At 44.5% G+C, this 14084-nt stretch overlaps 1 protein-coding gene across 1 annotated transcript in view; it reads left to right on the top strand.

The window, feature by feature from the left end:
- Nucleotides 1-14084, top strand: part of LOC112249916 (protein eva-1 homolog A) — a 163744-nt gene that overhangs the window by 24800 nt on the left and 124860 nt on the right. Inside the window, exon 2 of the mRNA XM_042321463.1 lies at nucleotides 13507-13730. Within this exon, the coding sequence (XP_042177397.1) occupies nucleotides 13507-13730 (224 nt within the window). The remainder of the gene's footprint in view (nucleotides 1-13506; nucleotides 13731-14084) is intronic.

A 14084-nucleotide genomic window follows, 5' to 3' on the forward strand; every position in this document is an offset into this window, starting at 1 on the left:
ACCATGAGATCAGCCTCAGGAACTGTACAAAACTAATCCAGAATGTGGCCACTCTGACCCACGGAGGAACTAATCCCACTAGTATAAAAGATAGTAGTCGAAATAGTAGAAATAGCAACAGTAACAGTAGTAGTAGTAGTAGAAATAGCAGCAGTAACAGCAGTAGTAGTAGAAATAGCAACAGTAACAGTAGTAGTAGCAGTAGTAGAAATAGCAGCAGTAACAGTAGTAGTAGTAGTAGAAATAGAAATAGGAACAGTAACGGTAGTAGTAGAAATAGTAACAGTAGTAGTAGAAATAGCAGTAGTAGTAGTAGTAGAAATAGCAGTAGTAGTAGAAATAGCAGTAGTAGTAGTAGTAGTAGTAGTAGTAGTAGTAGTAGTAGTAGTAGTAGTAGTAGTAGAAATAGCAGTAGTGAAACTGAAAGCGCGAACCACTGCTTTTAATCAGGGCAAGGTGACTGGTAACATGACCGAATACAAACAGTGCAGCTATTCCCTCCGCAAGGCTATCAAACAAGCTAAGCGCCAGTACAGAGACAAAGTAGAATCTCAATTCAACGGCTCAGACACAAGAGGCATGTGGCAGGGTCTACAGTCAATCACGGACTACAAGAAGAAAACCAGCCCAGTCACGGACCAGGATGTCTTGCTCCCAGGCAGACTAAATAACTTTTTGCCCGCTTTGAGGACAATACAGTGCCACTGACACGGCCTGCAACGATAACATGCGGACTCTCCTTCACTGCAGCCGAGGTGAGTAAGACATTTAAACGTGTTAACCCTCGCAAGGCTGCAGGCCCAGACGGCATCCCCAGCCGCGCCCTTAGAGCATGCGCAGACCAGCTGGCCGGTGTGTTTACGGACATATTCAATCAATCCCTATACCAGTCTGCTGTTCCCACATGCTTCAAGAGGGCCACCATTGTTCCTGTTCCCAAGAAAGCTAAGGTAACTGAGCTAAACGACTACCGCCCCGTAGCACTCACTTCCGTCATCATGAAGTGCTTTGAGAGACTAGTCAAGGACCATATCACCTCCACCCTACCTGACACCCTAGACCCACTCCAATTTGCTTACCGCCCAAATAGGTCCACAGACGATGCAATCTCAACCACACTGCACACTGCCCTAACCCATCTGGACAAGAGGAATACCTATGTGAGAATGCTGTTCATCGACTACTGCTCAGCATTCAACACCATAATACCCTCCAAGCTCGTCATCAAGCTCGAGACCCTGGGTCTCGACCCCGCCCTGTGCAACTGGGTACTGGACTTCCTGACGGGCCGCCCCCAGGTGGTGAGGGTAGGCAACAACATCTCCACCCCGCTGATCCTCAACACTGGGGCCCCACAAGGGTGTGTTCTGAGCCCTCTCCTGTACTCCCTGTTCACCCACGACTGCGTGGCCATGCACGCCTCCAACTCAATCATCAAGTTTGCGGACGACACAACAGTGGTAGGCTTGATTACCAACAACGACGAGACGGCCTACAGGGAGGAGGTGAGGGCCCTCGGAGTGTGGTGTCAGGAAAATAACCTCACACTCAACGTCAACAAAACTAAGGAGATGATTGTGGACTTCAGGAAACAGCAGAGGGAACACCCCCCTATCCACATCGATGGAACAGTAGTGGAGAGGGTAGCAAGTTTTAAGTTCCTCGGCATACACATCACAGACAAACTGAATTGGTCCACTCACACAGACAGCATCGTGAAGAAGGCGCAGCAGCGCCTCTTCAACCTCAGGAGGCTGAAGAAATTCGGCTTGTCACCAAAAGCACTCACAAACTTCTACAGATGCACAATCGAGAGCATCCTGGTGGGCTGCATCACCGCCTGATACGGCAATTGCTCCGCCCACAACCGTAAGGCTCTCCAGAGGGTAGTGAGGTCTGCACAACGCATCACCGGGGGCAAACTACCTGCCCTCCAGGACACCTACACCACCCGATGTTACAGGAAGGCCATAAAGATCATCAAGGACAACAACCACCCGAGCCACTGCCTGTTCACCCCGCTATCATCCAGAAGGCGAGGTCAGTACAGGTGCATCAAAGCTGGGACCGAGAGACTGAAAAACAGCTTCTATCTCAAGGCCATCAGACTGTTAAACAGCCACCACTAACATTGAGTGGCTGCTGCCAACACACTGACACTGACTCAACTCCAGCCACTTTAATAATGGGAATTGATGGGAAATGATGTAAAATATATCACTAGCCACTTTAAACAATGCTACCTAATATAATGTTACATACCCTACATTATTCATCTCATATGCATACGTATATACTGTACTCTATATCATCTACTGCATCCTTATGTAATACATGTATCACTAGCCACTTTAACTATGCCACTTTGTTTACATACTCATCTCATATGTATATACTGTACTCGATACCATCTACTGTATCTTGCCTATGCTGCTCTGTACCATCACTCATTCATATATCTTTATGTACATATTCTTTATCCCCTTACACTGTGTATAAGACAGTAGTTTTGAAATTGTTAGTTAGATTACTTGTTGGTTATTACTGCATTGTCGGAACTAGAAGCACAAGCATTTCGCTACACTCGCATTAACATCTGCTAACCATGTGTATGTGACAAATAAAATTTGATTTGATTTGATTTTTTTAGTAGTAGTAGTAGTAGTAGTAGTAGAAGTAGTAGTAGTAGTAGAAGTAGTAGTAGTAGTAGAAGTAGTAGTAGTAGTAGAAATAGCAGCAGTAGTAGTAGAAATAGCAGCAGTAGTAGTAGTAGTAGAAATAGCAGCAGTAACAGTAGTAGTAGTAGTAGAAATAGCAGTAGTAGTAGTAGTAGTAGTAAAATAGCAGCAGTAGTAGTAGAAATAGCAGCAGTAGTAGTAGTAGAAATAGCAGCAGTAACAGTAGTAGTAGTAGAAATAGCAGCAGTAACAGTAGTAGTAGTAGAAATAGCAGCAGTAACAGTAGTAGTAGTAGTAGAAATAGCAGTAGTAGTAGTAGTAGAAATAGCAGCAGTAACAGCAGTAGTAGTAGAAATAGCAGCAGTAACAGCAGTAGTAGTAGAAATAGCAGTAGTAGTAGTAGTAGTAGAAATAGCAGCAGTAACAGTAGTAGTAGTAGAAATAGCAGCAGTAACAGTAGTAGTAGTAGAAATAGCAGCAGTAGTAGTAGTAGAAATAGCAGCAGTAACAGCAGTAGTAGTAGTAGAAATAGCAGTAGTAGTAGTAGTAGAAATAGCAGTAGTAACAGCAGTAGTAGTAGAAATAGCAGCAGTAACAGTAGTAGTAGTAGAAATAGCAGCAGTAACAGCAGTAGTAGTAGAAATAGCAGCAGTAACAGCAGTAGTAGTAGAAATAGCAGCAGTAACAGCAGTAGTAGTAGAAATAGCAGCAGTAACAGTAGTAGTAGTAGAAATAGCAGCAGTAACAGCAGTAGTAGTAGAAATAGCAGTAGTAGTAGTAGTAGTAGAAATAGCAGCAGTAACAGTAGTAGTAGTAGAAATAGCAGCAGTAACAGTAGTAGTTGTAGAAATAGCAACAGTAGTAGTAGTAGAAATAGCAGCAGTAACAGCAGTAGTAGTAGAAATAGCAGTAGTAGTAGTAGTAGAAATAGCAGCAGTAACAGCAGTAGTAGTAGAAATAGCAGTAGTAACAGCAGTAGTAGTAGAAATAGCAGCAGTAACAGTAGTAGTAGTAGAAATAGCAGCAGTAACAGCATCAGTAACAAGTAGCAGTAACAGTAGTAGCAGCAGTAGTTGCATTGTCTATATGTACAAGGCCATTGAATGTATTAATTATCACAAATCATTGGTGATTAACAACATAATTCCATCCTATTGAAATGAATGTTGAATGTAGAGTCTCTCTGATATTCTGGTGTGTTGGAGTCCCATGTCATCTCCCCCTCCACACACTTCATGAACCTGTCAGCCTGTCTATGTTTAGATAACCTAAACCAATACACTCCTACTTAATCACACAGGAGTGTAGTTGACCTAACCTTACACTTAGTGCTGGAGGGGATAGCAGTGCATCAGGAGTTATGACCACAGTATGATTCAGGAGCTTTGCAGGTCAGACATGGGTCTATTTCATTTCTGCAAAATGTAGCAAAACATTTTATTGGACAGGTTTTGGTAGTCTCTCCTTGTTTCAGTTTCTTTTCTTCCATTTGATGCCAAATGAATGCGATTGAAGTGTTAATGTTTTTAAACGTGATCATGAATTTGGACGTTATATAATCAAACATCTGTATTCTAGATTTAAAAAAAAATAAAAAGCCAGTTCGGGATGGGGCCAAGCTCTGTAAGGCTGCTTCTGTGGCCAATGGATAGAACCATGGTCAGGGACTAAGTACTAACAAGGCCTAAAGCCACCGGCCCTTGTGGCCTTTCTACTGCCACATCACTGTCTCTCTCTCTCTGTCTCTCACTCTTTCTCTGTCTCTCCGTCTCATGTAAATGCCTAATGCACCAAGATGATAACCGTATAATCTATTCTCACAAAAAAACTAAAAACAAATGTGAAAAAATGAGGCTTATCCCTTAAAGTATCCCTTTAAAATGTATATTCATTATTTTGTATGTAATTTCTGGGGAGGTAAAATGTTTCATAATGTTTGATACTGTGTGCTCTATGAAGTTGTTGCATGAGGAACATGCATTATTGACTGTTTTATTGAGTACTAAAGTCAACCATATGATAAGATTGTACCCTGTTATTGGTGCTGCGTTAATCCTCTGTAGCAGAGAACCCAGCAGAGTGTCTACTGCATAGGTTACTTTTGAGCTGAGTTCTCCAATGGGATTCGATGGCATCTTTCAAACAGAGGAGAAAGCTCTGAGTAGAGAGTAATCCCTAGCCTCGCAGGCAGACAGTGCAGTTAGAGAGACATCCCTCCCTCCCCACCACACCACTGCTCATACCAGAGAGCACATCTCTCTATGCATTCCAGCTTGTAGCTGACACCTCTGCATAGTGGAGGGAGAGCCAGGGATTTTGCAATGTGTCATGTTGTTGTTTGTTTAATTAGTTGATCATATTTGACTTTTTTACATTCGGACACACATATGTAGTCAACAATCTATGCAAACCTCTCTCTTTCTTTCTCTCTCTCTCTCTCTCTCTCTCTCACACACACACACACACACACACACACACACACACACACACACACACACACACACACCACACCGCAGGCAAGGGAATATATTGGCCTACACACACACACACACACGCAGGCAAGGGGATATATTGGCCTACACACACACTCTCCCCTCATATTTACTCTCTGAGCTGAAACATGAGGAAAACATGGATTCAACATCTCTTTGGACCTGCAGTAGGACCGCATCTAATCAGTGAGTCCTGAACAGGAAGTCTCTGTGTGATGGGCCGGGGGGTAGGAACCCATGTTGACACAACACAGTGGTTTGTCCCTAATCTCAGCCCTACCTGACCCCTCTAACGCCGGGGTTAGGCCGCGGGGCCATCACATAACCGCAAATCAGGAACTAATTACCTCCTCGGGTTTTCAGCGTTGTGATAGGCTTACGGGCATGGAAGATCACATGACGTGGTGGAAGCCCAATTACGGTTCATTCCTATCACATGACTTGGGGGTTATGACATGGTGTGTTATGAGGGGAAGCTACAACTCTGCACCAGCTGTTTTAGGGTTGGTTGAGTTGTCATGCCCCATGCATATGATATGCCCAGACTACCCGCTTGTGTACCAATTCATGCATTATATATTGACCTGAATTGACCTGGAGTCATTTGCTTACCGGTATCCTGCAGATGACGGGATTGAGGATGTCGTTCCTTTGCATATGTAAATGGGGCTGGTTTATTAAGCTACCATGATGAGTAGTAGCCTTGCCTGAGAAACTGAAGACTTTCCTTAGCTCCCAGACCTAATGATTTTTACCTCCCAGACCTAATGATTTTTAGACTGCGAACACACACGGGATGTTGAGGAGAAGTCAAGTAAAGCCCTGGAATTTATGGGTGCAGGATACCCGGAATCAAACCCAGTCTGTCGCATGCAGTCGACTGTATTTCTGTCTTGAGAATCTCATCTCATTCATAACCTCCTCTCCTTCCTCAGCCCACATAACCACCATCATTCATAACCTCCTCTCCTTCCTCAGCCCACATAACCACCATCATTCATAACCTCTTCTCTTTCCTCACCCCACATAATCACCATCAGACATAACCTCCTCTCCTTCCTCACCCCACATCATCACCATTAGACATAACCTCCTCTCCTTCCTCACCCCACATAATCACCATTAGACATAACCTCCTCTCCTTCCTCACCCCACATAATCACCATCAGACATAACCTCCTCTCCTTCCTCACCCCACATAATCACCATCAGACATAACCTCCTCTCCTTCCTCACCCCACATAATCACCATCAGACATAACCTCCTCTCCTTCCCCACCCCACATAATCACCATCAGACATAACCTCCTCTCCTTCCTCACCCCACATAACCACCATCATTCATAATGGGCTTGGTGCTTTTGTGAAGGAGAACTCCCGAGTGGCACAGCGGTCTAAGGCACTGTATCTCAGTGCTAGAGGTGTCACTACAGACCCTGGTTCGATTCCAGGCTATATCACAACCGGCCGTGATTGTGAGTCCCATAGGGTGGCGCACAATTGTCCCAGCATCGTCCGGGTTAGAGTTTGGCTGGGGTAGGCCGTCATTGCAAATAAGAAATGTCTATATTTTTTTTAATCTAGAGAAGGAGTTAGGATGGCCCCAAATGACAAAGGAGAGAGAGATGTGTGTGTGTTTTCCCCCTGGTGGCCTTGTCCAGGCTGCCCCCCAGAGCGACGCATGTCATTGGCTACCTGGTTTTACACAGGTGTCTTAACCCCCCCCTGATTGTTAGTCGTGAAAGGGGGCGTCAATCAACAGGTGGAGGGTTAACAGAGGAGGGTGGAACAATTCGTACAAAAAGTGGAAAAGTGCTCCGGGGGAGTTTATGAGATAATCTGTTTGCTTTTACCCACAATCCCACAGGACAAGATGAAGGAAGGTGTTGCAGTGTGTTTTGTGGTTCAGAAACAGTTAGTAACCCACCCCTTCACCTTTGAGAAAGTCCTTTACCAGTTGTCAAAACTGCTTGAAATAACTCAATTGCATCCAGTTCTGGTTACAAATTTCAACCTTATTTGCCTGCTGGGTTGTTGGACAAAGTCTGGATATTTCTTGTTAGTGTTGGTGTGACTTGTCCTTTGTTGTTTCATTCCTCTGTTTGTCCCTCTCCCTCTCACTTGTCCCTCACATGCATGGAGGGGTATAGGGCTGGCAGTGCACATGCATGGAGGGGTATAGGACTGGCAGTGCACATGCATGGAGGGGTATAGGACTGGCAGTGCACATGCATGGAGGGGTATAGGACTGGCAGTGCACATGCATGGAGGGGTATAGGACTGGCAGTGCACATGCATGGAGGGGTATAGGACTGGCAGTGCACATGCATGGAGGGGTATAGGACTGGCAGTGCACATGCATGGAGGGGTATAGGACTGGCAGTGCACATGCATGGAGGGGTATAGGACTGGCAGTGCACATGCATGGAGGGGTATAGGACTGGCAGTGCACATGCATGGAGGGGTATAGGACTGGCAGTGCACATGCATGGAGGGGTATAGGACTGGCAGTGCACATGCATGGAGGGGTATAGGACTGGCAGTGCACATGCATGGAGGGGTATAGGACTGGCAGTGCACATGCATGGAGGGGTATAGGACTGGCAGTGCACATGCATGGAGGGGTATAGGACTGGCAGTGCACATGCATGGAGGGGTATAGGACTGGCAGTGCACATGCATGGTCGTTGCCATAGTTTCACCCAGCACCCAGCTCAGTGGCTGGAGGGGTATAGGGCTGGCAGTGCACATGCATGGTCGTTGCCATAGTTTCACCCAGCACCCAGCTCAGTGGCTGGAGGGGTATAGGGCTGGCAGTGCACATGTTCCATCATGGTCTTGGCCTGGGTCCAGGACAAGGCCTAATACTCAGACCAAATAGACGTGTCTTATGTTCAGTTGGCAAAACCGGTTGCAATAACATCAGACTGACGTCATGGTCAGGTTGTAGTCTGAATGTAAAAGGACGTTTTTTAGACTGTTTTAGCATCCAGAAAAAGACACCTTTACCAGGTTGTATCAGGCACTTAAACAAGACAACAATCACGATATGACGTCTTTCCAGGCGCCTTGATTTCTTCATAGAGAACTCTGTTCAATAGGTCTTTATTTTCCCTGAAGGGCTAAAAGACGTCTTTAAATGGTTGTAATCTGACGTTGTATATCAGAGAAATGATGTCCCTCGACAACTATGGCCCACTGGGTAACTGTGGAGAAGAATGAGTTCAGTGTAAGGTTGTGTTCGTTGCCACGGCAGCCACCCTGGTTGTGTTGTTGTTGGTGTGTGTGGTCCTGTCAGGGGAAATGTCAAGTTCACCCGCTCTGGAATGCAGCAGACAGGGATATGCCAGCAGAGGGGTGTGTGTGTGTGTGTGTGTGTGTGAAGTTACTTAGTTCCAAGTGTGCACTTCAGACCAGGCTAACTTAGCTTTACGTTTTATGATCAAACAGGTCGTTCTATACCTGACTCTGCAAAGCTCTCTGGCCTTACAAGGCATCGCCATTAAAGCTCAAGTAGCTTACTGTAACAGTTAAAAGCATTGAAGTCAAATGTTCCTGCTTTCATTTTCTAGATAAGGCAGTGTCAATAGAACAGTGAAAGAACAGAGGTTCTTACTGGCGCTGGGCGCCACTGTTGTCTAATTATGTCCCGGTGTTGACTCTTTCAGATATATCAGTTTCATGACCACACGCTACTGCATTGTTAGAGGTAACCATGGTAAAAAGGTGTGTGTGTGTGTGTGTGTGTCACTGTGTATGGAAACAGTTCCTACTTCCTCTAATGTACCTGTAGTGTTTGTGAAGCACTCCGCAGTGGAAACATTTGACATATTGATGTTGAGCTGGCTGAATCAAACTGGCCATTTGTTTTAAACTGAATTTTCCAAGCAAAGTTTTGTACCAATGGATTGCTTACAGCCTTAAAATGGCTCCTTGTTTTGGGTAAAGACAATTTGATTTTATAAATTTTTCACATGCGCCGAATGGAAAAGGTGTAGACTTTACTGTGAAATGCTTACTTACGAGCCCTTTCCCAATAATGCAAAGTAAAACATTTTTTTTAAAGGAAATAGTTACACAATAAAATAACAATAACAAGACTATATACAAGGAGTACCGGTACCGAGTCAATGTGCAGTGGTACGAGATAGGTGAGGTAATACAGTCGGAAGTTTAAATACACCAAATACATTTCAACTCAGTTTGAAACTATTTCACAATTTCTGACATTTAGTCCTAGTAAAAAAGGATCACCACTTTATTTGAAGAATGTGAAATGTAATAGTCGAGAGAATGATTTATTTAATATTTTATTTCTTTCATCACATTCCCCGTGGGTCAGAAGTTTACATACACTCAATTAGTATTTGGTAGCATTGCCTTTAAATTGCTTAACTTCGGTAAAAATGTTTCGGGTAGCCTTCCACAAGCTTCCCATAATAAGTTGGGGGAATTTTGGCCCATTTCTCCTGACTGAGCTGGTGCAACTGAGTCAGGTTTGTAGGCCTCTTTCCTCGCACACGCCTTTTCAGTTCTGCCCATACATTTTCTATAGGATTGAGGTCAGGGCTTTGTGATGGACACTCCAATACCTTGACTTTGTTGTCCTTAAGCCATTTTGCCACAACAACCATTATTTCTACCTCATAATGCCATCTATTTTGTGAAGTGCACCAGTCGCTCCTACAACAAAGCACTCCCACAACATGATGCTGCCACCCCCGTGCTTCACGGTTGGGATGGTGTTTTTCGGCTTGCAAGCCTCCCCTTTTTCCTCACAACATAACGATGGTCATTATGGCCAAACAGTTCTATTTTTGTTTCATCAGACCAGAGAACATTTCTCCAAAATAGTACGACCTTGGTCCCCATGTGCAGTTGCAAACCGTAGTCTGGCTTTTTTATGTCGGTTTTGGAGCAGTGGCTTCTTCCTTGCTGAGCGGCCTTTCAGGTTATGTCGACATAGGACTCGTTTTACTGTGGATATAGATACTTTTGTACCTGTTTCCTCCAGCATCTTCACAAGGTCCTTTGCTGCTGTTCTGGGATTGATTTGCCCTTTTCGCACCAAAGTACGTTCATCTCTAGGAGACAGAACGCGTCTCCTTCCTGAGCGGTATGATGGCTGCGTGGTCCCATGGTGTTTATACTTGCGTACTATTGTTTGTACAGATGAACGTGGTATCTTGTGGAGGTCTACAATTTTTTATCTTAGGTCTTGGCTGATTTCTTTTGATTTTCCCATGATGTGAAGCAAAGATCCACTGACTTTGAAGGTATCCCTTGAAATACATTCACAGGTACACCTCAGTTGACTCAAATGATTTTAATTAGCCTATCAGAAGCTTCTAAAGCCATTACATAATTTTCTGTAATTTTCCAAGCTGTTTAAAGGCACAGTCAACATAGTGTATGTAAACTTCTGACCCACTGGAATTGTGATACAGTGAATTATAAGTGAAATAATCTGTCTGTAAACAATTGTTGGAAAAATGACTTGTGTCATGCGCAAAGTAGATGTCCTAACCGACTTGCCAAAACTATAGTTTGTTAACAAGAAATTTGTGGAGTGGTTGAAAAACGAGTTTTAATGAATCCAACCTCAGTTTACGTAAACTTCCGACTTCAACTGTATGTACATGTGGGTAGGGGTAAAGGTGACTAGGCTATCAAGGTAGATAATAAACAGAGTAGCAGCAGCGTGTGTGTGGCGTCAATATGCATGTGTGTGTGTCTTCTGTATGTTAGCGTATGTAGTAGTGTTTGGGCATGTGTGCTTTGGATGACCAGTGCAGGATGTGTAACTGTGTGGGTAGAGTCCAGTGAGTTTGCATAGAGCCAGTGCAAGCGAGTGGCTGACTTGGGTGGCTGGAGTCTTTGACAATTTTTAGGGTCTACCTCTGACACCGCCTGGTATACATGTCTTGGATTGCTGAGAGCTTGGCCCCGGTGATGTACTGGGCCATATGACCTACCCTCTGTCGCGCCTTATTGGTTCCCATACCAAGCGGTATGGCAACCAGATGCTCTCAATGGTGCAGCTGTCGAGCTTTTTAAGGATCTGAGGGCCTATGTCAAATATTTTTATTCCTATTCCCTATACAGGGCACTACTTGACCAGAGCCCAATGGAACCCTATTCCCCATATAGGGCACTACTTTCGACCAGAGCTCTATTGAACCCTATTCCCCATATAGGGCACTACTTTCGACCAGAGCTCTATTGAACCCTATTCCCCATATAGGGCACTACTTTCGACCAGAGCTCTATTGAACCCTATTCCCCATATAGGGCACTACTTTCGACCAGAGCTCTATTGAACCCTATTACCCATATAGGGCACTACTTTCGACCAGAGCTCTATTGAACCCTATTACCCATATAGGGCACTACTTTCGACCAGAGCTCTATTGAACCCTATTCCCCATATAGGGCACTGCTTTCGACCAGAGCTCTATTGAACCCTATTCCCCATATAGGGCACTACTTTCGACCAGAGCTCTATTGAACCCTATTCCCCATATAGGGCACTACTTTTGACCAGAGCTCTATTGAACCCTATTCCCCATATAGGGCACTACTTTCGACCAGAGCTCTATTGAACCCTATTCCCCATATAGGGCACTACTTTTGACCAGAGCTCTATTGAACCCTATTCCCCATATAGGGCACTACTTTCGACCAGAGCTCTATTGAACCCTATTCCCCATATAGGGCACTGCTTTTGACCAGAGCTCCTTGGGACCTGGTCAACAGTAGTGCAATATTCAGAGAATAGGGTATCACTTGAGACTCAGCCTCTGTTTATCTTTGACAACTTTTGTGCTGAATGTTCCTCTGCCAGCTGTCAATCATTTGGCTGAATAGTTTCACAAAGAAGGAGGAAAAAAGACACCATATGACAAAGCAGTGCTCCCTCTTTTATCCCCACTCTCCTTCTCGCAGGCAGGAATGTTAATGCTGCTGGTTCTTTGTGATGGGGTTCAGTTCTCCTGACTGACTGATTGACTGACAGGCTGGTGGCTCACAATGACAGAGAATGCTGGCTAACACCGTAATTAGCTATAGCATTCAAAGAGACAGTCTAGACCTGTGAGGTTTCAAGTAAAATAACATTACAAGTGTTTTATGATTGTTTCCCAATAGGCCTATTTATGTTTTTTTTTTTAATACACTTTTTAAATATGGAATGCAGTTCAAAACATGGTGGTTGGCTAACTGACACCGAGTCCGAGAAGAGACTCACTAACGCTAACAAGCAAAGGGCTTACCGATGGAGACAGGGTGAGACAAACTCAGGGTTAGCAGACTTAGCACTAGCGCAGGTTAGCTTAGCGAGGGCTTTAGCTCAAGCCTAGGAAGCTCAGATAGCTTTAAATGCTGGGTCTGTTAGATATGCCTGGAGGCTAACAATGCTAACAGCTAATGACGCTAGGGCCAGGACTTTTAGCGTCTGTGTAGTGTTGTGGTATTCTAGGCCCGGAGCCATGGTTTTTGATATGGTTAAGTGAAGGCAGTCGTTTTGTCAGGACTTGTTGATGTGTAACATGACTAATGGACCATGGAAACAGGGGGCTCTTCCACAGAAGCTTCCTACTATCTAGACACAAAACCCCCTACGCGACCAAATTGGCGCTGCCTCTCTTGACAGGGTGTGTCTGTGTTAACGAACAAAAACAAAATATAGCGCAGATAAGACAACTCTCAATATGAATTCATCACCATGAAATGAGGGATTAAATGAAAGGAAGGAGGAGAGTGTTTCTTCCGAGGTGGGCCAACCCAGGCAAGACAAAGCAAAGCCTGCCAGGCTGTGTGTGTGATTGGCATTGCTGATTGCCTTATTATCCCGTATGTGTTGTGTTCCTCTTTGATGCCAATTGACTGAGATAGAACTGCTGCAGCTGTGTGCCACACATTCTAAGTAAAAGTCTTTCAGGATTCAACACACCCATGGCTTTGTCCATTTGAACATCCTGGGGACTGTGTGTGTGTGTGTGTTTCTTTACACTGGGGAGGTTCAGGAGTGAAATGTCTCCTATTCAGATCATCTTTGTTTGTAGTGAATGGTCTCCTATTCATAGTGTCTTTTGTTTGTAGTATGATTTTAGGCTTTGCATTCCAGATGGTCTTCAATGCAGTCACGCTGCACTGAGGATCAGATCTCACACTTCACCTGTAGAAGTGATTAGCATCTCAGGGAAATACACATTGACATGATATAGCAATCTGCTGAAAAGATGACCTGGAACACCGCTTAAGAGTTGATGGACTGTAAATAGGTGTAGGTGTGCAGCTGCTTTTGTGGTAACCATGGTGTTTTTCTTATCTCCTAGGTTACCTATCCAAAGTGTTGAGGAACTACACCGAGCAGGCTTGTGACGGCGACTTCCTGTCGGTCCGCTGCCCGCCCCGCACCACCATCACCGTCCAATCGGCTTTCTACGGCAGGAAAGGCCCCTCCCACCCCCAGCAGTGCCCGTCCTACCAGAGATACACCCTTGTAGGGACACACCAACTGGAGGATGACACATATTGTTACATGTCCACTGCACTACAGGTAAACATACACAACCCATCTACTTTAATGCTTCTCTCTGCCACTAGGACAGTAACGACAGTCATTCAATAATGCTCATCTTCTGGTTTTGACATATGTCCAGGTTGTGTTTCCCAAAAACCTCTTATCAAAATGGCTCATTATTTTTCTCTCTGGGAAACAATACTTTCTTCTCCTCTTTAGTCAGATCAGGGCCCATATCCATAAAGCATCTCAGAAAAGGAGTGCTGATTTAGGATCACTTTTAGCTATTAGATCACAATGAATAGGAATGGAAGGACAGGGAGAACCAAAAAATGTAACTAGGCAAGTCAGTTAAGAACAAATTCTTATTTACAACGACGGCCCAGGAAC

This window comes from Oncorhynchus tshawytscha, linkage group LG05 (genome assembly GCF_018296145.1).
Source record: "Oncorhynchus tshawytscha isolate Ot180627B linkage group LG05, Otsh_v2.0, whole genome shotgun sequence".
Lineage (NCBI taxonomy): Eukaryota > Metazoa > Chordata > Actinopteri > Salmoniformes > Salmonidae > Oncorhynchus > Oncorhynchus tshawytscha.